The sequence below is a fragment of the Neopsephotus bourkii genome, unplaced genomic scaffold (genome assembly GCF_033783945.1).
Source record: "Neopsephotus bourkii isolate Nb327-2 ecotype Australia unplaced genomic scaffold, CSIRO-AGI_Nbou_v1 NB_1248, whole genome shotgun sequence".
NCBI lineage: Eukaryota > Metazoa > Chordata > Aves > Psittaciformes > Psittacidae > Neopsephotus > Neopsephotus bourkii.
In genome coordinates this window covers 4,971,163-4,995,868 of record NW_026901733.1, presented here as the reverse complement: position 1 = coordinate 4,995,868, position 24,706 = coordinate 4,971,163, and the positions used below count along the sequence as shown (strand labels likewise).

At 44.0% G+C, this 24,706-nt stretch overlaps 1 protein-coding gene across 3 annotated transcripts in view; it reads right to left on the bottom strand.

The window, feature by feature from the left end:
• The window catches only part of NR4A3 (nuclear receptor subfamily 4 group A member 3), a 29,091-nt gene extending 4,891 nt beyond the window's left edge, over nt 1-24,200 (bottom strand). Inside the window, exons 1-7 of one of the 3 annotated variants that reach the window (XM_061364702.1) lie at nt 24,067-24,200; nt 21,443-21,601; nt 18,073-18,959; nt 15,735-15,864; nt 14,605-14,777; nt 9,050-9,249; nt 7,671-7,849 (exon numbers count right to left, since the gene is read on the bottom strand). In XM_061364702.1, the coding sequence (XP_061220686.1) occupies nt 7,671-7,849; nt 9,050-9,249; nt 14,605-14,777; nt 15,735-15,864; nt 18,073-18,957 (1,567 nt within the window). In that variant the 5' untranslated portion in view covers nt 18,958-18,959; nt 21,443-21,601; nt 24,067-24,200. Of the gene's footprint in view, nt 1-7,670; nt 7,850-9,049; nt 9,250-14,604; nt 14,778-15,734; nt 15,865-18,072; nt 18,960-20,637; nt 20,717-21,442; nt 21,943-22,628; nt 22,986-24,066 lie in introns of those variants that run through there. The other 2 variants (XM_061364700.1, XM_061364699.1) reach the window with 2 other exon arrangements.
• Between the last annotated feature and the right edge of the window lie 506 nt (nt 24,201-24,706).

Here is a 24,706-nt window from a genome sequence, read left to right as displayed (position 1 = left end):
CATTAAAAATCTTGGCAAATAAATATTTTATACAGGCTTGAAAAGCTGTAGGGTTTGGTTTTTTTTCTCTCAACCACGAGCCTACTGAGAGAATCTGCAGGACATTAAATTAATCTTGCACTCTTTGAGCAGCTCCCCTCTTTTAATCTGTTTTGAGGCTGTTTCCTGGCTGTGTAAATGAAGATATCTTTATAAGTCTAGGGAGCTGAAATACTAGAATGGATCCAAAAATCTGACTACAAATTAGCAGAGCACATTTTTAAACCAGTGCCTCAGTAGGTGTGTACTTTGCTGCAGAGTATGGAAAATTATCTCTGGCTCCAGAGCGTACAGAAACACTGTTAACATTTCCAGACAGAACTACACAGTCTTTGTCTCACACTGACAAGTTCAGAAGGTGTCTTTAGTGGCTAGCCATGAAACATGCCAATGCAAAACACAGTATGTGCAAAGATCATAATATTAATAGCTGTACTTTACATAACAAAGTTCAGAATTAGGAGATACTCCATCCTTAAGCCTCTCTCTGGTTCTACAATATTAAAGAAGTCTCTGAAAACCCAAACTGTTCCCTCCTGCATGAGTCGCTGTGCAATGGCCTTTGCTACTTGCAAATCTCTACAAAGGAAATTCCTTATGACTGGAATGGTCTCAGGGGTTTCCAGTCTCCCACTCCTAAGCATCCCTCATGAACCTCTAGAAAGTCAAAGCCATCTGCACAGAACCCCTTCCGCTACTAAAGGGCACTGCATGCCTTGGCACTGTTAACGCAGTCTCTAGTGTTAGTATCCAATAGGTTTCTGGGGAATGTACTTGTATAAGAAACAGTTCCTCTCTTTGGTAGACTTGGGGAGTCCTGGGTCTAATTTACTCAAAGATTTAAATTTAATGGGGCTCAAATAGCAGGAAGCACATTTTCTCGCCTTTTCCACACGGCCAGTTCCGTTTGCACAAAGAAAAACCCACAGTCTACTTAACCTTACTCAACTCAAGGGAGCAGTATGAGGCACCTGTGGTAAGTGTGCAATGATGCTGAAGCTGATGGCCTCTAATCATTCTCCTTCTTCCACAGGATGTTCATATCCACACAAGAGTGATAAGATTTATCCCAAGGACAGCTAGTCAAAATGGATAGATTTTTCTCTAACTGATTGAGGTAGTGTGTAAATATTATTGTATTTAGACTTTCTTACAATGATAATTAAAAAGGCATGGGTAAAGTGAATATAGGATTTCTCAGCCTTGTGTTTTAGGATAACATTGATTTTTTCAAGAAAAATGGTGATTTATGGCAAAGATGCTCTCCATAAGCCTGTCAAAATGATTCATCAGGAGTCTTGCCTCTAAAGCTCTGCAAACGTAGCAGCTCATCCTGGCAAACTGAATACAGCAAGTTTTTTACACCTTTTTCCCTTTCCCAGGAACCAAAATGCAGTTCTGTGCTATAATTATGCTGATCAGCAAAAACTTGACAGGAAGAAAGCAAAAGAGCAGGAAAACCCCTCGCCAGCTGTGCTAGTCCTTTTTCCCCTAATCTCTGACACAGGGCAGATTATGCAAGGCTGGGCAGACAGAGCGCTACCTTAATAAGAAACACCTCTCCAAGAGCATAAGTATTTCAAAGACCTTGAGTACCTCAAAGAGCCTCTGTGCTCTTTGTCAGAGTGGGTCAGTTTGAACCTTAATTTGTTCTGGGGTGTCAGCCAGATCAGAAACACAACAGATTTACGCTGCAGATTTAAAATAGGCATCTTGATTGTCTCAGTTTCAATACAGGTATCTGATTTTCTCTTCCCTCTTCACAATCCTCTTCCTCTTCTATAACTCACACACAAGGCTCACTTGCCTTTCTGGTTGTCCCATGCACACTCTGTTACACAGCAAGATTGCAACTCATCAGATCCAGCAGTCTCCTTTCCTGCTGCAATCTGACCCATGTTCATCCTGCATCACTCTCAGGCACTTCACAAGGGTGCCGTAGCTGGGAACTGGAAGTGGAGTGGAAGTCTGGGCATTTTTAGAAGACGATTACAATTTTAAGTGGATGACTAATCTTCTGGAAGTGCCCTGTGTCAGTTGTGCAAGGTACTTAAAAGTCAGATGAGCTGAATGACCACACAGGACACCATTAGATTGCTCCCTCCTTTAAGAAAACCACAGCGTAACACAGAGGCTGCTGGTTGCTGTAGAAGGAAAGAGTTCTTGCCTCAGCAAAAGGGTGGGAGTGCAGAAGGAGGAGTGAGTGCTTCACTTTGGTGCTGACAGTATTTCCCTCAGCAAAGTGGCAGGGGGAAGGCAGACAATGCAATCTGGAGGGTGGTTTGGGGTTTTTTTTTATATCTGGCTCTCCTACACTCCTCCAGTCTGCCACCTGCTTGTATGTAGACCCAGCACAAGAAGCACCCACTCCAGAGGCTCCTGGAAACAGGACTGAAGGATAACTGCTGCTGAAGAGTAGGTGAGCCTCCCTTCCACAGGGAAGTTGAACGAATTCATGTTCAGAAGGGAACTGCAGCAGCCAGACCTGTTTTAGCCAGACGGGACTCACTACTTTTTCTTGGTATGACTGATGGTGCTAAAAATTGTGTTTGTAAACTGGAACAGAAAGCCCAACAGCAGGAAGACAAACACAAACTCATAATTAATTGAAACCTCACAATATTCTTCAATGTTCTGGTGCCAGTCTAACAAAGCATTAAGAGTGTGAATAAGCCCAATATATACAGTGGTTCTGGGCTGGTCTGTAACACATTTAAAATGAAACATATGCTGAAAAACTTTGGCTGAACGAGGGTTTGAATGCTCTGTACTCAGCAGCATCCCACTGAGAGTGTCAAGTGGGCAAAACAATAATATTTTGATGTGGATAGAGAAAGGAAGAGGCCGAGAGGAAAAGCAAATTAACAAGAGAGAGAAAGAAAACACTAGCAGTTTTAGAGCAGGCAGAAATTTGAGGCTAAATTAGAGTGTGCCCTTGAGATGATCTGCATTGGACTCTCAGTCTTTGTACTTACACCCTGTTAGGAAAACTGTAAACCACATCATTAGGAATGGTCATTTGGGAAGTTAAGGAAGCATTTTCAAGAATAGGCTAACATCTGGCCTACTCTGCAAAGCGTCATCACCAACACTATTTAATCCTTCATGGAGTGGTTTTGCGGGAACACTTGTGATCCATACAGAACACTAAATTGAAAGAAATCATCCATGTGGAAGTAAGGACAGACCTTGTCCTAAGAAGACCAGCATTTTCTTTCCACGGTTTGGCACTCTTCTTTAGCTCTTTAGATTCTACATCCCAACAGAATAAGTAACCCAAAAGACAAAGAACAGGACAGAACCCATTTCTTGCTTTCATGGGGATGTGGGGAAAGTGTCATGTGTTTTTTCCTAACTACTTTCATCTGGCTGAGAGTGCCGCTGATGTGCTCTGGAGGAAGTTATGTCCAGCCCTTCTTAACCAGCTGAAGGAAGTAAAAAAAGAGAAGAGAGACAGAGAGAGGAAGATCCTAAAGGAGTATTTTAAATAAAAAAAGACATATTGGGGCATTGCAGAGTTTAACTGTTTGCAAGCCACCCACAATAAACCAGATTTCACTTCTTCCATTCTGGGCACTCTTTCAAGTTGATGCCCTATCTGAAAGGACTTGGAAATTCAGCAGCAACCCAACATGATGCTTTTTCTTCTAGGCAACATGCTGCAAATTCCCAGGAAACATAAAATAAACAGAAAATGCACAAATATATGGACTTCCTAGTGGATTATACAATGCAAAATATTACAAAATCTTTTCCTGTTTGTTTTAGGTTGTGTATACTTTAGTTTTACTTAAAGCAAGCAGTGAATTAGCAAGTATTATGATACTAGGTCTCCTGTCATTCTCTTCAAAATTACTCAACAGAGTGAATGGTCATATATGCCTGTAACCATGCATCCTCTGCTGTGATCTGCAGCTGTGATTGGAATAGGACATGGAGCTTAGCTGCTCCAAACAAGTCAGCAGAGTTAGTTAAAGGGTTTTGGAACTACTGGGACTGTTACTGGGGAGCTGGTTTGATATCCCTAAATGAGAGAACAGCCTTCATCACCTTGGGACACTCGGAACAGTGGAATGTCTTTTGGTCCCCAACACTAGTGTTTACATTCATTCCCTCTTCCTTCACTGGGAGAGAGATGTTAGCTCTCACTGACACCCTAGCAGGACTGAGAGAGAACATGCAAAAGAGAGTAGCAACTTCTCCAGTTTTCTCTTTCAGCAATGCTATTAATGACCAGTATACAAGATGGATTGTTTTCTAAGAGCACAACTTTGTTTGGGCTATGGACAGCACTCATGAAATCAAGAAGAACAAACAGGTCATTCCCAGCAGCATTTTTGTTTCCCTGGAGGGACAACTCTTGAATCTGGTGCTACCTAAGATGCTGCGCAGTGTTAAAACAAGCAATGACTATTATAGAACACGCGATTGTTGTCTTTTTTCTTTTTTTTTTGATTGAGCCATTAAGTCATTAAAAGTTGACTAATACAAAATAGAACTGGAGCAATTTATGCAATAATAAGGAAAATCTTGCTTAGTCCAGCATTTTGGTTTTCCAGTGTTGCTAATAAAATCAAACAACTAGACTCATGAAACAGAATTTTCCTGCTCCTTCCTATCTTGCAGCCCAATGACATAAATATCCATCTGGGACATGGGAGATTCATGGTAGGATTCATTTTTTGTTGAAATCAGACCAGTGACTGGGCCTTGGGTGTCCCTCTGAGCACCAGCTTGTCCCCACATATACATATACAACAGCTATTCTGTAGCCCGTGAAATACGTCAAATGGTCTTAACACAAAAATCAGTGACTCAATAGTCAGATACTCTATGTTCCTGGAAAAGGTAATTCTCTCATGCTCTGACTCACAAAAAGGGCTTGAACCAGAGTTTGCCTTCAACAGTCCATTACAGGAGAGAAGAGTACCTTCACCAGAGATAAAGTATGGTAGCTAACCCACCTAAATCTAAGCCAAGCCTCAAAACAATGCTTAAAATGTTCAACTAATTTCGGTTTCCAAAATTCATCATTATTATTTTTTTCTCTTTTAGTGGGACTTGCTGAAAACCAGCAGATGGCTTGTCATACTCAAACCACAGGGAGAAGACAAGAAGCCATTTCTCATGGGATGGCACAACAGAGCAAATCTCAAGGCTTTTCTAATATACTTCAATATACTATCACTGAGAACATATCCAAAGAACTATGCCCACCAGCATTTTGTGCCATAATTACCTGATTTCCTCTTTCAGGTTGCTGGGGGTCTTTTTGATACTGCTCCTCATTATAGAATAGCATCCATTTTCAGATGAGCAAATTTCTGGCTAAGTCCCTAAGCTAGCTAGCTAGCTGCTCTTGGAGGTCTGAAACCTGTGAATATAAATCACTAGACACAGGAGCTTCAGTCTAATTTAGATGGCCTGTAAGTATACTCTGTCTTTAAGAGCACAAATCAGCAAAGATATACTGGCCTCATGAAATAAAAGAATGAGCAGAAAATTACATTCATTTTAGGCACCATGTCATACAGGTGAAAAAAAAAAAAACCAACAAGAAAAGCTTGATAAATTCAGAAAACCTTAAAGCTTTTATGGACAGAAATAGACTCATTTTAAAGGCAACAGTTACTTCCATTTGATTAGAAATTTGAGAAGACCAGCACAATACAGCCAACTCCTGAGAGGGTTATTATCAAGGAAAGGAAGAAATGTGGGGTGTTACCCATTAAAAGCTATTTCTGTTAAATATCTTAGGGTAACCTGAGGCAGCCACTGGACAACTTTGACACTTCATTTAAGGGCAAGTAACCAGTGTCTAACTGAACAAAGAATTATCCTGTTAAAACAGGGCAGGGGTTTGTAAGGAGAATAGCTTTTCTTCCTGTCCAACAGCTTGTTCTACATTCTTTGTTCATTGACCCGCATCCTCTCAGTCTCCAGGAAAATAATCAAGAATAAGCTATCTGTGCCTGTCTAAAAAAGACATATCTACAATATAATAAATAATCTAACTCAATTATATATGCTACATATATGTGAGCATATATGCCTGTTTATAAATATATACGGAGAGACACAGCACCTGTTCTTGATTTGTAGATACCTAAGTGCATACACAAACCTATTATATATATATGTGGGTTTGTATAGAAATACACATATATAACTGCATTTATAATACATATATGTAAGTATTCATGAACACATGTCAATGGATGTTTCTATATAGGAGTACAAAATATGTTGGCAATGTTCTTTCTCACTTTAACGTATCACTCATTTTGAAAATTATTCATACCCAACAAAGCAACTGCAAGGAGTTATTCTGGACTTAAGCATTTTATCAAAGAAACAAGAATCTGGACCTTAAGGGACCATTTTCAACTGCAGAAGAAATGAACAGAAATTATTGAAGAAAATACTTCTCTTAAAACACACATTACACGTTTACCCTAACCCTTCATCAAAATGTAGAAAGGAAACGTATCACCAAACTCTGAATCCAAAACCTTGGCCCCAGCAGATATCAGCAGGAATTGGCTAATTTTAGTTTTTATATTTGCCATTGAGCGTTTTATCCCATCACATCATCCTAGGTAAAATGAAGACTGCAGCTGATACTGTTGAGGCCAATGCCTGTAAACTGGCGGATGCCTGAACTGCAAAAGGAAATCAATATCCACCCCAGTGGGGCTACAGCATCCGAGGCACACTGGAGCCGTGTCTCACACTGGTGACACAGTTGCACCTTTATACTACCAGCTCTTCTGAAATGAGTGTGAGGCTCTGCAGAGATGACAGCTTCTCTGACTTCCACTGTGTGGTTGTCAGACACCCCTACTCCTGACCTTCCCTGTTTCCATTAGCCACGCTTCTTCAATTGCAAGAAGCCCAAGGTATGCAGTGTGCACTTCAAGGGGCTTTGTTGTTTCAGGAATGAGACAATTAGACTTTGTAAGGTTACACTCCCCCTTTTTTGTACTTACTGGACAGATTTGGCAGATTTTGTCATTAGTTGCTTGCTGCTGTTCATCCCAGCAGGCAGAAGGGGTGATGTGAGCACAAGCACACCCAAAAGCTTTTGTGCAACTGTGAAAGAGGATTTTTTTTCCTTACTAGTCTCCAATTTTCTCTCCTAAGAAAGCAGTACATGGACTGCCTACAGTAGCTGGGCTAATGAAAGCAGCCCGTCTGCCCTTGTGAAGCTGCCAACTATCTGGTCTGGCTATCTTGCTGAGACATGAGCTATACTAATTCTCAAGCTACCTTAATATTAGTATTCCTACACAGAAGACCTATCTCTGGTCATTTTATTAGGCTTTTCTTGGTACTCAGCATGTATTTTGAACATATTTATAGGAGTTACACACAATTTGCTTGGAAGCACTCTGCTTTTTAGAGGCTATTCTAAGAAAACAACAAAACCATGAGGAAATAGAGTTAGATTACATTTTAATACAGGCATCTGATAGCCTAATGTTAGTCCACAATTTCAGTATGGTCATTCCAATGCTTAAAAATCATACTCACTTTACCCTGAATACAGCTAAATTAACTGAAATTGCTTGAATCTACATTAAAGCATAGCACTATGGTCTGAAGCTTTCTATTGACAAAGCAGCACTTACCTGTAATCATAGTTAGAGCTGATAAACTTGCTAAGGCTGGGATATCAAGGTTAAGGCTCTTTAAGTTTAAGGAAAAGTCTTTAATAGAGTCGAGCCACTCCCCAAATCCACGAAGGCACTGAAGTCTATGAAGCACGAGTCCATTGCAGAATACAAACTTATCCTCAGCAGTATCAGACCTCAAATAAAAATAATTGAAAAAATTATAAATACATCTTCTACTTCACAGCAAAATGCATAACCAGTATTGAAGTGTCTGTCATTTAAAATCCAAGGCATATTATCCTGAGACATATGTGGGCATTCACGTTTACAATATGCTTCTCCCTTGGGGCCAAAGTACAACAAACAAGCTTCTGTGATTGCTTACTTGGTAGGGTTATAAGCCTGAGGTTAGCTGTAGCATGTGGTGTAGACTGTCTAATTAGTTAAGATTTTGGTCCTGCCCAAAGGCATAAACAGAGAAGACATTTTCCATTAAATACTGTAGGTTTGAACCAAAGGAATACTAAGCAAGTACATTTTGAAATGTAAAACTAATAAAAAATGGAGGAAGAAGAGATTCTGCACCTCTCAGCATTTACGTTGTCTCATCTGCATTTTTCAGACAGTAAAAACTGATAAAAACCAATGGAAAATACATGCAATAATGGACCACAATACACACCACACCATAAACTCTTTTATATGAAAATGTGTGTGTAAGATAGATACTACAGCCAAGCTCTCCTCTCCTTCTCCTCCCCATTCCCAATACCCCTGTTAAAAAATGCATGCAAAGGTCATTTTCAACCTAAGGAAACAGGGCATAATTCAAATCACCAGCCTGGAATTTTCCCAGTCCCTGAAAGTGTTTTAGGTAAAGTGTCTTAACTAGTGCTACACTGACAAATAGCATCTCACTCTATTAAATGACTTGGTATTAAGTAGAAAAGCAATCTGAACAAGATTTTAAATCTTCTTCATCCCTTTCAAAACCGGATGACAAAGATGTGCATGCACAAAAGAAGGGGAAAAAGAAAAAGCTTTCATACTGAAGGTGCTTTTCTATAGTTTATGCTGATGAGTATGAAGCAAATAGTACCTGAGGATCAATTTTGATTACTATGGAAGAAGAGGATGGGGTATATCAAATAAAAAGAAGCACATTAACAAGACCTATGTTCTCTTTTTATATCACCTTTTTTTGGGGGGGGGTTCTGCAATGTAAAACAAATTAAACACCATATCCTTTGGATGCAGACATTGCTGATGTTCTGTGGGGTTTTTTTTTCGGTACCACTGACAGTGTTCAAAGATAGCACCACATTTATTCCTTAAAAATATTTAGACGGATGATTTTTCACATCATCTTAAAAGGAAATGAAATAAATAGTTACCTGATGGAGAGTCTTAGTACAAACAGCTCCAAAAAAGCTGATTCTATGAGTAATGTCTGATCTTCTTTTGGGAGGTCAGTAAATCCTGGGATTTTTTCTGCCCAGCCTCTAGTTATGTCAATGGAGGCAGTCAGAAGGTTATAGAACTGTTGTACATGTTCTGCATCTGTGCCTGCAGCAGCCTGATCAGTGGAACAGTACTAAAATGAAAGCCACAGAAAGCAACGTTATGTGCATTTAAGGGCATTCTGTGAAACATACTTCATTACTTGCCCAACAACATCTTCTTCTGTGGCAAAGCTGGTATTATTATCAAAGGCATAAAAAGTAGGGCTATATCTATCTACCTATTTGGCTACCTACAGGCATGTTGCTATTTAGATGTACATTTCAAAAATATTTCCACGTGTACAGAAAATGTTTAATTATAAATTACTATATATAAACAATATATTTTAATATATATATAAATAAAATATAATAATTATCATCACATTTCACAAGTACCTGTATGCTATTAGTAAACAGAAACCTGGTGGGTAGGATAATTTCCATCACACTAGAAGAGGAATAGTATTTAACTTGCTACAGTTAAACACTTTTCCCATTGATCAATTTCTCTCAGTATGTCCAAAACACAGATTTCTTCCAAAACCTCTGCAATTGCATTTTATCTGACAGCAATAGAGACACGTAAGATAAATCATGTTTTATCTGACACATGCAGCATTGCTTCATTTGAATACAGAATTGGTTCAAAGTAAAAAAGCTGCCCCGTATCACCTCTTCTCCTTCAAATAGAAGCATTTAAGGTTCAGGAGAACCTATTATCCTGCTTATGTGGCCGTAACTCTTCTAGACAACCATTTGACAGACCCAGTTTGCTCAGCTTCCCCGTGACCCCCTGACAGCTCCCTCCCTGCTCTCTCCTGCTTCCCCACCAGTGGATCCCTGTCACTCCCCTGCTGCTGTTCTCTCTCTTGGCAGAAAATAGCACATGAGCTTTCATGGCTTACTCCAGCTCTGTGCTGCTGGTTTTCTGAACAGGAACTGGGTAATTTGGCATTTATTGTAACAGCTTCCTCGCCATCATACATCTGGTGGGTTATTTCTGGAAGAGATTTCATACCCATTCTCTCTCCGGGATTCAGTCAAGGAAAGGCTGAGTGGTCTCCATGGCTGAAAGAACTGTGCACACCCTCTGGCAACAACTTGCCACATGCAGCTAGAGCTCGAGACCATCAGCCTAAAGGTCTTCCTAGCAAATCCCCAAGCCAGAGTGGAAGCAGGAAGACACAGCTCTCTTTCCTATCATTACCAGTGGGCTGGCAGCCGGGGCGGGGGGGGGGAGGGGAATGATGGGACGGGACCTTATTAGAGGCATGCCACTGGAGCTGCAGATATCACCCAAATTGCTATCTGCAACCCAAAAGTCACCTCTGTGCAGGAAAAAGAGAGGGGGACAGCAAGCAGAACTTCTCAGGTGGGTGTCCTGCTCTCTGCCCATTCTATTTGCAGCTGGTTGCTGTTAATAGATAAGGGGTGAAGTACACAGCGTCAGAGTTGCTGACTGATTGGAGAACCAGAGAAATCCTAGAGACCTCTGGCTGTATCTGGAGTACCGGTGCTAGCTCTGAATGACTCTGTTCTGCTTGCCCAATGCTAACTGCATGAGTTTGTCATGGTAAGCTCCAGGTCACATCTCTAGTCTGCTAGTGAAACATGTAATCCCTCTTTACGAAATTCACGCAGAGACAAATTCTGCCCCAGCTACTCTGAAGAATCATGTCACAATGAAGCAGGTAGAGCCCAAAATACAGAGTGGAGCAATAATCTTTATGCTGCATCATTTACATTTTCACTCCCCCATCTGAATGGAGCAGTTGAGCAGCGTGAACTAACTACTGCTGGCACTGGACCTCAGCAATATGTGCTAGGGTGATTAGTGGGTAGAAAAAGAATATATGTTTTTTCAGACACCTTGCATGTTCTGGACCCTGTCAAAATGAAGCTGTGGAGCAAGCCAAGCCAGTGTGCATCCTGGCTCTGGGAGATGTGCTTTGCTATGCAGGAGATGAATTATGTCCTCCTTTCAGCACAGGGAAACCAAACAGGCTGAAGGAAACTCCTGCTTTGCCATAGGTATTGCTAAGGCAAGAAACATGCTTGATCCTTTGAGCAGTGAAGAGGAAGGAAAAGCAAAGGAAAAAAAATACTACCCTAAGTTCATTCCAAATATAACTTATCACAAGTCAGTGTAATTACGTCAGTTATTAATTTGTCCCAAATATTTATGAAACACACCTTTGGCAAAAGTAAGACAAAGTTTTCATGTTTTCTAATGAAACTGGATGCAGCATTATGTCACATAACTGCAAATGGTACAGTATGGTATATGCCACATGGGGCACTTAATTAAATTGAATACATCTAAAAGAATTATAACCTGTATTTGTTGTTACAGTTTATCCCATGAGAACGATTTTAGAAGAAAAGTAAAAAGTTATATGGAATCGTATAATTTTTAGCTGCTTTAATACATCACTGCTCACTACAAAGAGTTTGCACTTACAAAGAATAGCTAAAATAAAATATTATTTACTTGTTACTGACTTAGCAGTATAAAAGTAACCATAAACAATATGTGTGGTTCTGGTTTATGCACCAAAACCAGTGGGGTTTTCCATGATTATTTCATTGAGAAGAGGTGAAATTTGACCTAACTTTTGACCAAGACAGATGGCAAGCCTGCCCTTGGTCAGGAGGCCACGGTAGGGAAGGGAACAAAATCTGCATTTCTTAACCTGCGCTATGCAAACTGGAAGCACGCTGTGAGAAAGCCAGAAGACAAAGCTCTGCCTTACTCCCTTGCTCAGGCATCCTTTGGGAATTAAATGAAACCTGACTGTTGCTCAAGGAAAGGGTTGCATGTGTAGCAGGCAACATTAAACTGTATGGTGTATCTAAAGAGATACCGAAAGCCTGATGTTGGGGAGCCCTACAGCACAACCTAGCTCTACCCTTTGCCTGCTTTCATCTGACCTTCACCAACTGCTACAGCTGCAAAACCCCAACAATAGCAGAGGAGAAGCTATGCTTGTTTGTATGAAAGCCCCACTCTTTGCCTAATTTTGTGGCTGGGGAAGGAAGGGGTATTATTACCTAAATGTTGCACTCCCCCTCCAAAAAGGCAATGCTTCTATTTAAGTCAGTGGCTAATCTGCAAGAATAAGGACAAGAAGATAGAGGGTCTGCTTCTCATCTCACTTACTCAGAAGTGTAAACTCGGGGAATTGCACCAGTAAAACAGGTGTGAGACCGGACTGCGGCCCTTGGCCTTTAAGGCGTTCAGAAACCAAATTCTCTTCCTGGCAATTGCTTTTTTGAAACCAAGGACCTAAATATACCTTTGCTGTGGATTGGTAAGTTAAAACCAGCGCTGAAAAATAAGTAGCCATGTTCTGAACAGAACCATTTCCAATCTGTTTTGGTTTAAAATTCATGGCTTATGTAAATTTATTTTGGGGTTTGGCTCTTAGGGTTATTCTTTAAGAGTGTGTAGGAGTTTTTGGAGGGAAGGAGTTCCTCTCCAAAGCTCTTATCAGTGCTTTTAAGACGGTAAAGACTTTACGGCTTGTAAACATGAAGACCATGCTAAACATTAAGGTCACGTCTGCAGAAGTGTTAGGACTGACTCCAAAGCCAAATTTCCAGATCTACCCATTTGTGGTGCTCAGCAGGGGTACGGCGTAGCTGGACATGCCAGAAGTTTGCCTTTACGGGTACAGGATTATGCTTCAAAGGGGTTTTTTATCATTGCAGTGTGCTTACAGAATATTTCATTCAGTTAATTTCAGTTTTTACGCAGCACTTGTTTCTGGTCTCCCTTAACTTTCCTCTGGAAGTATAAAGTTTATAAAAACCATATTAATTTCTTTAAGCATATTTTCCTCTTTTCAGTACTGCTGAGCACAACAATTATATATTTTATTGTAAAGAAAAATCTAGATATTACTATGTCCTAACAAACAATCATGCTTAACCTTTTAGCTACCAAGCCTAAATTAATTTACTGTCAATCATATGCTTCCTGTAATGTCCAACAGGATTGTTCAATAATCAGGTCTGTTTTCATTAAAAGAGAAATAATTACTGAAGGACAAAGAAGAAAGTCACATAAAACCACACAGTTTTCATTCAGTTCTTTGTAAATGCAAAAGATCTTTATGCCTACAAATGAATAAATACATAAGGTCAGATACTGCTTTCATGGCCTGGGCTATTATATGCTTGTAATTCTGTGGAACTCAGCAGATTTCTGTCAAAGAGCACAGCTCATCACATACCTCGGTATTTACAGAATGACCCCCTGAGACAACCTGGTTAAGTTAAAATATGTCTAAATATGGCTAATGCATTCTCCCTCTAAAAGGTTGTCAGATACTGCATAGCTAGATTCTTAATAATAATTAGGGAAATTATATGGTTGTGTATTTACAGATTAGCAAGAAGAAAATATGTTACAACATGCTTAAAATTGTTAAATTATATATGCAAGTACAGTCTAAAATAGAATAATGTAGTTTTTATATAATTATAAACAAATACATTTTAGTATTGAATATTACTTAGCAACAAGTGATAAACGGCCAATGTGGATGTTGCCTGAATACAGCTGTATTTTTTAAAGTCTTAGATTTAATAATTTTTCATTAAGGGGAAGGAATTTTATCCTGTTTTTCCTCAGCTGGATTTTCTTTCTTTTCCTATATCTACCTGCCTAAAAATGTATTTAACAAGCCATTTCAATGCTGTATTTTAATAACTACAGAACAGTATTTTAAGCCTTCAAGATATTCCATGAATATTTAAACGGTGACTATGATACATAAAAGAACAAGGTTCAAAAATGTATAATCTCTGGTAAAGCTTTGCTGAGGCAGTTTTTTAGAATTTTTCTCTTAAAAGGCTTGTTTTACAAATGTGGATTTTCCTGAAGAAATACTCATGATGGGCTATTCAAGGCCAGACCCTGGCCCCATTTGAACAATGGCAAAATTCTATTGATTTCAATAGAAATGGCCCTATCCATCCAGTGCTACTTTGCACAACCCTTATATCTCAATATTAGGGAAGTGCTGTTAGATTTTAGCCTTCAGAACCTGGAAATTAAGATACTGGACATGTGAGCACTGCTCCTAGTTTGGTGAATTAATCGATCGTATTGTGATTGCTAGTGTTTTGGCACAGCCTTTTCCAAGAAGAACTCTCTGTTTATCCATGTGGTTTTGCTTTCAGGCACCCATTGAATATACAGCAGGTAATTTTGTGTCTAAGATCCTCAGGATGGATAGTTCCTAACAGGAATTTCTACTGCACCTCCTTTCCCCTCATCACCCACCTACCATGAAAAGACATGGCTGGCTGGACAAATTTCTACCCTAATCCAAATTTCACATTTAGTCTCATTTTAGCAAACCAGCTGGTAGGTAGAAACGCAGCCTGTGAGTCATTTCTATGTGGAAAACAAAGAAGCAAAGAAAAGTGAAACATACTCTTGAATAGTCAAGCTCCCTGGGCGTGGAGTCGGTTAAAGCTCGTACAAGGGCGTTCATCATGCTGATGGGAGGAGAAGGTGGGGAGGGCTGAGAAGGTTCTTGCTGTAAGGGGCTCTTTGGTTTGGAAGGCAGCCGACCTCTTCTCCCTTTCAGGCTGTCGGTACGGACAACTAGGTAACAACATAAAAAGCAGGAATCAGTTGTGAAGATCCCGGTAATGCTGGATCAGAATGAACACCTGCTTTTCTTATGGTCATCAGCCCAGCAAAAGTAAGAGCATTCTCCAGTTTCAGCACATGCTCTTGATGCCTTTGATTGCAAAAGAACACAAACGATACCAAAACTGCGTCAGACCTGTGGTTGTAAGCAGTAATGTAGCTGCTTACTTAAAGCCCAGCTGTGTTCCTACTGTTCATGCTTTGTTTGCAGCACGTCTGTGTGCCCGTGTATGCGTGCCCATGCACACACACAGACACTCTGCTGCTGAAAGAAAACTGAACGTGAAACACAAATTCTATTGTTCTTACTACTGGTGCACCTTTTAAAAGGCACAGTTGTTCATTCAAAGTCATTTTAGCTTTCTTAAAGCATTTGAAGGAATATGGCCACGCTATATAGGTTATATTATCCATGTTAGTATTTGCAAAGGGACTGCTCATACAGTATTACTCACATACTTAAATATTTGCAGAATTGGGACTAATGAGTTGATCCTGTTTCCATTTAAATTAATTGCAAATTTACAATCAGCTTATGGGAATGAGACAAAATCCTATGTCAAAATGCACACAAGCCAGTGCAGCCCCTGGTGAGATAACAGGGGGAAGCCAACAGCATTATCGAGCAATGTTCAAAGTTAATAAAGGAGACGTTTTGGCCAGTGTCAAATTATCCTTTTGTGACCTTGCTGTTCTTGAACTCTTGGGTCTAAAGTCTAAATATGATAATATGGGTGAAAAGAAGAAAATCAATCCATTATTACACAAATAAACACACCTGGGGGTTAAGCTATGAATCCCATCACTATAAAATTCCCTGTAAAGACACCTATATCCACACAGACTCAAACACAGGTTCATTGAACGCAGTATTTCAGTGTCCGGGATGATAAAAGCAATAGTCCTTACCTTCTTTAACCATGCCGACACTGAGACACTTCTGAAACCGGCAGTATTGGCATCTGTTACGACGTCTCTTGTCCACCGGACAGTTTTTGTTTGCCAGACAAACATATTTTGCATTTTTCTGAACTGTTCTCTGCAGAAACGCAACACAAAACCAGCAAACCGTCATTTCTTGAGCAACTTAGAACCTGACAAAATGTGTTTTAATTACAACATGAAAAGCGACAGTGCAATTCATATAATTAGATAAAATTAATTTCCTAACACACTAGCCTGCAGGAAAAACAATTTTATTAGTGTTAGCTGCTGACAATGAAAATCATCTAGGATTGTTCTGAAGCAAGTCTCTGGAGACAGGCAACTTTGAATGATAAAATCATATCTGAAATTACCAGGTCATCACATCTACCTTTGGGGATTAGATTATCTCCGCTTTTAATATCCCTTTGGGAACAATTTTCTACTTGGTTCATTCCCTTGATTATTGCTGACCTTATTAAAATAAAATCAAAATGATCTGCAATGTATTTCTTTTGGTATCACTATTGTTAGTCAAATACCACAATAACTGGTTTGGTTAGCCATTAAAATCACTGGGGAGAAAATACAAATACCAGAAACCCCCACAAAATATGGTTAGTTCAATATTCTGGGAAAGCTAACCTGACCTGGGAAAAAAAAAAAACAACAAACCAGGCAGAATTGTTCTGTATATACATTTAACTGACACTAAAATGATCTTAAGACTATACAATAAATCTAAAATTTGTAAAAACCTGGTAAGCTTTGAGAGAATGTAACAAATACTGATGCAAAAATGTAGTATGGTTTCCCGTCCTTAAAATCAAAGATACATCAATAAATAACTTGGTACCAAGAAAAAAGACTTTAAGAGGACAGACATCAGAACAGGAATAGATTTATCAACTCAGCATTCAGTATTAATTTTTTCACCTCAATTAAATTAATGGATAAATGTTATTTCATAATTTGTGTTTCTTTTCAACTAGCAGCCTCAATGTACTAAATGCAAGAGCCACAGCAAATACTTATCATTGCACTTTGGAGCTGAAAACTTATTAATTTTGCAGAATAAGCTGGAGATACTGTTCCCAATCAAGGATATACTATTGATTGCCACAGGGTCAGGACCGGGCCCATAAGAGCTGCTGTTTCCAGGTTATTTGTGTCCCCTTTTCCAGTTACATTTAAATACAAATGAGTTTCATGGGAGATGAGTATTTTACCATGCTGTGAAAGGATTATTATTAAGTAACACTGGCAGCTCCGTCTACAATTAAACAAAAATGCTGTAAGCCCTCCCCGCAACTATTTTTGGACTGGTTTTGTTTCCCATCGTAGCTATTACCAGAACAGGGGCATGACTGCTATCTTTGTGGGCAGGAATATACCAAATCAAACCTTAAGCCTGTTGCCCAGAACCATCCTTAACGAAAGTCTGTCCCAAGTTCCTCACTTTAAACAAGCTATTTCTGAAAATAACGCTGGAATCTGAACTCAGCCTGTTGAAAACAAATTACACGGCACCCAAATCTACGAGCAAAAAGAGAGTATCCAATTCTTAAAAATACAAACACAAAGTTTCCACTGGGAAACTGCCCCGTGTAAGTTATTTGTGTTGCTATTCAGCTGCAAAGCTTTCTTGGATACAGAGCAGGCACCGGGACCCTGTGCAGTGCTTAGTCACTGCTCTGCAAGCAGCTTTCCACTAGTGAGGACTCACTGGGCTCCTAAACTGAAAAGTAATGACGAGGCAGCAACCGAATAAAACTAGAAGTGCTTGGGTTGGCCTCTCATGTGAAAGGGGTTTCCCCCTGAAGCCAGCCCCACAGCCCTCCTCACCCCAACTGCCCCAGTGCAACAAATGGCACCAGTGCCATCAACTAAAATATCAAGTGGACTTCACGATTTCAGGGTGTCTTTTTTTGCTTAAAAACGATGTTTAGTTGGAACGACTGATAAACAAAACTCAGGTCGGATGCATTCCGTGTGAGTTTCGCTATTGGGTAAATGCAATTTATAGCTCAGACAGGGCTGACCCGTGCTCCGCTGAGGGATGCTGGCAGACTGGACATGTGGTTTGCCCAACTCACTGCTCTGGCCCTTTCTCAGCCAAGACTGGCTGATGCTTTTATCTTACAGAGGGCTTGCTTTGGCCTTCGTCAATAGCTGGATGGGTGTACACCCTGCCCAGCTGGGGGGCTCTGAGCTCTTAACACAGGATGCTCCTGAGCCCTGGGGTGAGGACCAGAAGCATGCACATGGGGAGGGAGGAGAGGCTGGGGTAAGTGGGGTAGGGAGCAAAGAGCAGAGCTCTCACCTTGAAGAAGCCCTTGCAGCCCTCGCACGTCCGTACACCGTAGTGCTGGCAGGCGGCGTTATCCCCACAGACCGCGCAGGTGCCTTCCCCGGACGAGGAGCTCCTGCTGGGTGGAGATGGGAGGCCGCTGCTGCCGCTGCCACTGCTCTCACCCATCAGGCTGGAGGTGGCTGCGTTGAGGCCGAGCGGTGAGAAGGCTAAGGTGGCTGGTCTTTTGGCCAGGTGAAGCCCATAGGAATGGCCCTCCATGGGTGCCTGGCTGGCAGCGGGTCTGTCGGAGCCCAGGGGCAGGCTCAGGGAGGCAGGATCATAGCACATGTGGGCAGCCGCAGCTGGCGTGTGCGGAGGGGAGTGCTTGAAGTGGAAGAGGGGGAAGCGTGGAGGCACGGTCTTCATGGGAGCAGTGTCCATCAGGTGGCCGGGTGGCAGGCAGGTCTGTGGGGGCTGCAGCGGCGGCTCATCCCACAGGCTCTGGTGAGAGGGGAAGCCAGGCGTGGTGGGAGTGGAGGGCGGAGACTGCTTGAAGTACATGGAAGTGCTTGGCATCCCCTCATCTGTGGAGGGTGGCAGTGAGGGCTGATAGGGGGAGAGACGGGTGTCTTCCATCTTTATGAGGGGCCTCTGGCCAGAGGAGGCAGATTGCATTTGGTAGAGGCAGGAAGGCTTGAGCTCGTAGCTGCCAGAGTAACCCTCCATAAAGGTGCTGAAGCTGGGCAGGGAGGTGGTGGCAGTGGCAGTGATTTCAGTACTGCTCAGGTCCATGGTCAGCTTGGCATAGTCAGGGTTCATGATCTCTGAGCTGTACTCCGAGCCATACGCATAGGTCTGAGCTGCATAATTCGAACCGGGTGGTGAAGGACTATACTGCGCTTGCACACAGGGCATATCTGCAAGGGCAAAGGGGGACATTAACAACAAGCCCAGGCCCTCAGGAACTTCTTTCCTAGAAGCTTTCCCACCTTTCATGGAGCTCAGTTAGACACCCGACTCCCAGTCTCTCTTGGACATGGGACATATGTTAGCCTCGTGTCTTTGCCTTTCAGCAAGAAATATGCATCAGGGGTCGACTAACCATTAGGTATTATGGAGCCTGCTCTCGTCTAGTCACGGGAGCAACTCAGATTTATACCAGTGACAGGGAAAGAGGAATCCATCTCAAGCTGCCCTACATCTGCTCCTTAATATACATAGGTGTCAATGAGAATTACATAAGCAGAACGAAAACAGTTTATGCCTCTAAACCTGTCCCTGTATGCAACCATGCCGTAAAATTTTCATGAAAGGTAAATGAGACTATCAAATGCATAATACAAAAAACTGCATTTTATTTTAAAGAAACAGCATCTGCAGCACATGGCAGAGAATGGCTTGAATCACAGCGTTTGCTACTTAGGACTTGCAAACATCAGTTTTGCTTACTCAACTCTGGGACTTTGAAGCGTATTTCTGGTCAGCTAATAATTCAAGGCTGCTGTCTGACCAGTAGTTTTAAGGCTTATCTATGATAGAACACTCTCCTAAAGAAAGTGGGGGGTGCAACATACCCTTGAATTTGCAAAAATGCAAAAGAAGTAGTGTGTGATATTTCTGTTTTTATGGGAAAGCAAGGTTGAGGCTGCTAACATAATTGGGTTTATCCATTAGTCTTAAAAGCTAATGTGGTTCACTGATAGCTGGGATGGTCAAAGCAACATGCTGCCTGGTGATAAAGATTTGGTTTTTATTCTTTTCTTTTTCATTTCCTACTAGTCTGCTATTTCCTTTGCTGCTCTCAGGAAATAATGGAACCAATTCTGCAATCCGTTTGAGGTTTGCCTAACTAAACACTGTGAGTTTCTAGCCCAATATTTGCAGCTCAAACTAAATGTGTGTGATGTGTTTTGGTTCTGCAGCAGAGGAATACAATGTTTCAATTAATACAAACTTTCTTATAAAGAGGGGGGGAAGTAAATATGGGGAAAATGCATATCAAAATTAAGTGCAGTTCATCTCTCCTTAATGGTAATTTATGTTCCAAAAGCAATTGAGAAAAAAATACTAAAAAAAAGCTGCCTTGAAAATAATGAGGTTTTCCTCAGTATTTTAAGAACTCCCTTCACTTATAATTTTAAAATATTCAGTTGAGCCTGGCATGCAGGAATCCAAATAATTTGTGTTAAAGCAACTGCTAATTATTTCCTGCCCCCTTTGCAGATAAACATATTTAAACTAAGCACCAGATTTCAATTATCATACTGTCAAAAGCCATTTGGATCTTCCTTCTTCTTGAGAAAACATTAAAAACTGAGGGGGGGGGGGGAAGTGCTGTTTTCTGAAACTAAGTACCTCCTGCTTGTAAATATAAATGCTTAAAGGAAAAAGCAGGACAGCCCTTTCATAAGCCTTGCCTCCCAACGTTAATTCTGTGCTTTCTCTACCTTTCTGCTCTTTCCCATCAATTTCTGCCCATGCCATTCCACACACACACGTTTCATGGCAAGTCCTCATACTATTGTTTGTTATTTAAGGGCCATATGTTAACATGTAGTGATCAAATGAAAAAGGGGAGAAATTCCTTCCACAAACCTCCAGTGCGAACTGACTGAGGACCACAACTGAATGAGTTGACACATAATGTCACCCGTGGACGTGTTGATGTACAACCCTGTGAAGGAAATAAAGGCTTTTTTTTGCTAGCTCAGAAAATGAGCAGGAGTTCAGGCAAAGAGACCATCATGGGTTTTTTTGGCATTTTTTTTTTGTCTGAGCATAACAGGGTTATGTCACTGAATCCTGTGCAAAGTGGAGTAAGAAAACAGAAGCCTAAAATAAGTCCGGCCCGAAGACAGAAAAAATATCCCTAACCTAAAGGTCTGGTCTCTCCTGGCTCTGCAGGGCTCCTCCTCCCTCGCCCTTTTGCCAGCACACTGATTATAACCCCTACTTTTCCACTTGGGGCACGGATATTAATTACCCTGCAAAGTAAATAAGCTGGGATATATTTTTTCTTCTTTATCCAACAATATTAAAAACAGAGCACCCCACAGGAGGCGCATTGTAGAGCAACCTGTCATCAAAGCCCAAATGAATGGGCAAAAGGAAAAAAAAAAAGAGAAACAATCAGGGTAAGGACATTCACAGCTCTACCTTATTATTCTGCTGTCTTTGCGAGAGCTTGAAGTAAGGGATGCCCAATTTAAGGCCAAGCAATCCCAAAATCCTCTGGGGGATTTAAACACCCCGCGGCCCCTGGACGGGACGTCGGGACTGATGATGCCAAAGGGATTTGGGAAGGGTAGGAGCAGCGGCAAAGCTCTCGTTCACACACACACACACACACACACACACCCTTATTCTCCCGGGAGGCGCTGGTCCGCGGAGCGCAGCTTACCTGGCGGGTATCTTGCGCGCTGAATGGTGGGGCTGGACGTGCGGACGGAGGCGGCGGCGGCGGGCGGCGGCGGCGGTGGGGTGGGCGCCGGCTGGGACCTCTCTGCGGTGGCGGGTGCGGGGCCTGGCCTCGGCGGGGGGCGCTCTTCCGACCCAGGCTCTGTGCGCGGCGGGAGGAGCAGAAGGCAGAGTCAGAGGCGGCCGTGCCCGATGAGCTTAGGGGGGACACGGGGCGCATCGAGGGGACCCCATACACACGCACACACCACCCGCCTCGCCTTCCTCCTTCACGGGTGGGAAAGGGGGAGCCGGACAAGGAGCGTGTTTCTACCAGCTCCCGCGCCCTCATCACACAAAAGCACCAGGATGGGACAGCGGAGCCGCCGGTTTGTTCACCGGACAAGGAGCCTGGGGAAGGAAAGAGGAGAGCACAGGCGGGCTGACCGCAGCAAGCGGGGCGGCATCCCCGTGCGTCCGCTTCCCCGCAGGAACTTTCTGTTTCTAGTTGGAAGTTTCTACACAAGGTACCGGCCGCACCTGAGGGTTACCCCACCAGCGCGGCCGGCCTGCGGCATCCCCGGGTCCCGCTCTGCCCCGCGAGACGCCCCGCTGTGCTGTTGGCAGAGGCCGGTCTGTCCCGGCGCTGCCAGCGCGGCCGGGGGCTCCGCGGCAGCTCGGGGGATGCTCGGCGGCACCGGTCCCTGTCCACGGGAGCCGCTCCCGGCGGCTCCTTCTCCCGCTCCTTGCCTGTTCTGGGGGTGTTTCCTGCCTTCCCCGCGCCCCTCGCCTTTGACTCCCCGCCGGCTCCTGGGATGCTAATTGACTATCAACTCATCCCTTTTTATCTCCCGAGGGTTTTGCTCCCTCCCGAACTCCTGCGAAGCGGCTTCCCGCGCTGCGCGGAGCGCCCTAGGGCTCCTCTCCCCCCGGTTACCTAGAGACACTCGCTGCGCTTTTAACCACGCAGCACCCCCCGGACCGCGGCCGCCCGAGCCAGGAGCGCAGAGCCGTAAGGGCTGTAAATTAGGAGGAAATAACTACCCTTGTCAAAGCTCTTTTCTTCCTCCGTGCACTTTACATTCAGCCCCGAGTGACACCCCTCCCCGCCCTGTAATACGAGGAGGAAAGCGTGAAACACTCCATTGTGACTGTGACTTCTTCAGGCGAGTTTCGAAACCTTCATTTACCCGGGAGGGACCGCGGAGGGGGAAGCTCCATTGAATTAAAAAGTTTCGAGCTCCATTTCCACCGCCGGTTAGCTCGCGATTTTCATGATTTTAGGAGGCTGGGGAGATCGCCCCGAGCCGCACGGTCACTCCAGCAAATATCCACGACCTCGCGTGAGATTCACCTCCGAAGAAACCGTCTGGTCTGGTTTAGTCCATTGTTTTTATACCGGGGCTTGACTCCAGCATACAACGGTCTCCACGGAGGAGAGAAAAATAGGGCGAAGAATGTAATCGAGTGAAGCGGCTTGGATAAAAGTTAGCGATTCATTCCCAAACTTTTTTTTTTCCCTGGAGAAAAAAAATCCGATTCCGACACACCACCCCCCCACCATCCCCACCACCCCCCCTACAGAAAGCACCGTTTTCCACTCTGTCCCTGGGAAATAGCCTAGCACGGAATCCATCCTCTCCCCAAATTGCGAGTTAAACAGCAGCGTTATTAACTAGCTGCACAAAGGTGAGCCGCATCCCAGCCTGGGACAGAGTATCGCGATAATGCCGTCCCGACAACCGTCCCTCGACATAAAATCGCAACGCAGCGGCAGCGCTTTCTCTCCTCTTTCCAAGACTGAAACTTCTTTCGCAGCTATTAAGGCAAGAAGGGAAAAACGAGCGACGCGGCGGGGGCAGGGAGCGGGGTAGGAGCGGGCAGGGAGCGGGGCAGGGAGCGGGACAGCCCAGCCTCCCCGCCTGGTGCCACTCGTGCCGGGGTACTGCAGCCCCTCGTTACCGTTTGTGACCTCCGAAGGGAAAAGTGCACATTTCCGAGGAGCAGATACCGGGCAGACGTGCCGAGCAAAGCTCCTGTCTCATTTCAATACAATATGTCACATTCCAGCAATTACCTCTCGGGCGAGCTCCTTCGGGCTGCCGAGGGGAGCTGCTCTCTCCCGAAGTGAGGTCAGACCAACCTGCCCCGCCGTCCCTATTAGACAGCTCGAACTTGGGCAAACAAAGCAACCTAGTTCCCAAGCGCGGCTAAAGGAAGGAGACAAATTACTGCCATTCATCACCGGCGCTATAAACTCCCCGCCGCCGCCGCCGCCGGCAGCATCATTTCCATGACAACAAGTAGCAGAAATACCTCAGTACCACCGGCTCCAGCTCCCGCGCCTCTCGGCAACGGTCCTCCCCGTGTGCGGTGACCGGCGGTGCCCCGGGCACGGCGCGGGTTGCTGAGCCCGCGGGGAGGCTCGGAAGCCGGGCGGCAAAGCGAGCATCCACGGGGAAGGAGTGAGGAAGGGAGGGGGAAGGAGAAGGAGGAGAGGGAAAAGTTTCAGGCAGAGCCCGGCACGGCGGAGCCGCACCGTTCGCCGCCGGCATCTCCCGAGCATCTTCCCCGGAGGCGCAACTTTGTCCCTCTCCCGCAGCCGCTCCCGCTCATTTGTATACGTACTCGGTTGCTGTGGAGGTTCCGTCTTTACATCTAGTTTGTAAGTGCCCTCTTCCTTAAAGGCGCATGTAGGCACTGTCCAGCGGCAGGACCCGAGACACAAAACTCCCGCGACTCCCGGTGGCTGCAGGTCCGGACGGTGCGTTATCCCGAGGCATGGAAAAGGATTGCAAAAGCCTGAGGAGCCAGGAGCCCGTCCGCGGGCAGACAGAGTGAGGGAGGGAACGGGCGGGCAGGCGAGGGATACCGAGCCGCCGCCGCCGAGATGTGTCTTTGTGTGTGCGCGGCGGGAGCCGGGCCGGGACCTGCGCCCGCGTCCCCGGTGCGAGCGCCCCGGGGTGCGCGTGTGCCTGGCGGAGAGAGGGGACGGAGGCGCCTCTCTGCGCTGCTCTCCCGCTCCCTCTCTCTGAACGTCATTTATGTGAGAGGAGCCCTAGCGGCCTCTCCATAGAGCGGCTGGAATGCGAAACGTCAATAGTGACGCCATGGGAGCCTGACGCTACTGACCCCCCCCCTTCCCGCCCCAGTGTGTGCGCCGCGCTCCCGCCGCACCGCGCCGCGCCGTGCACGGCCGAGCCGTGCAGAGCCGAACCGAGCCGTGCACGGGGTGAGGCGGCCGCTCCGCTACTCTCCGCACCGCCGG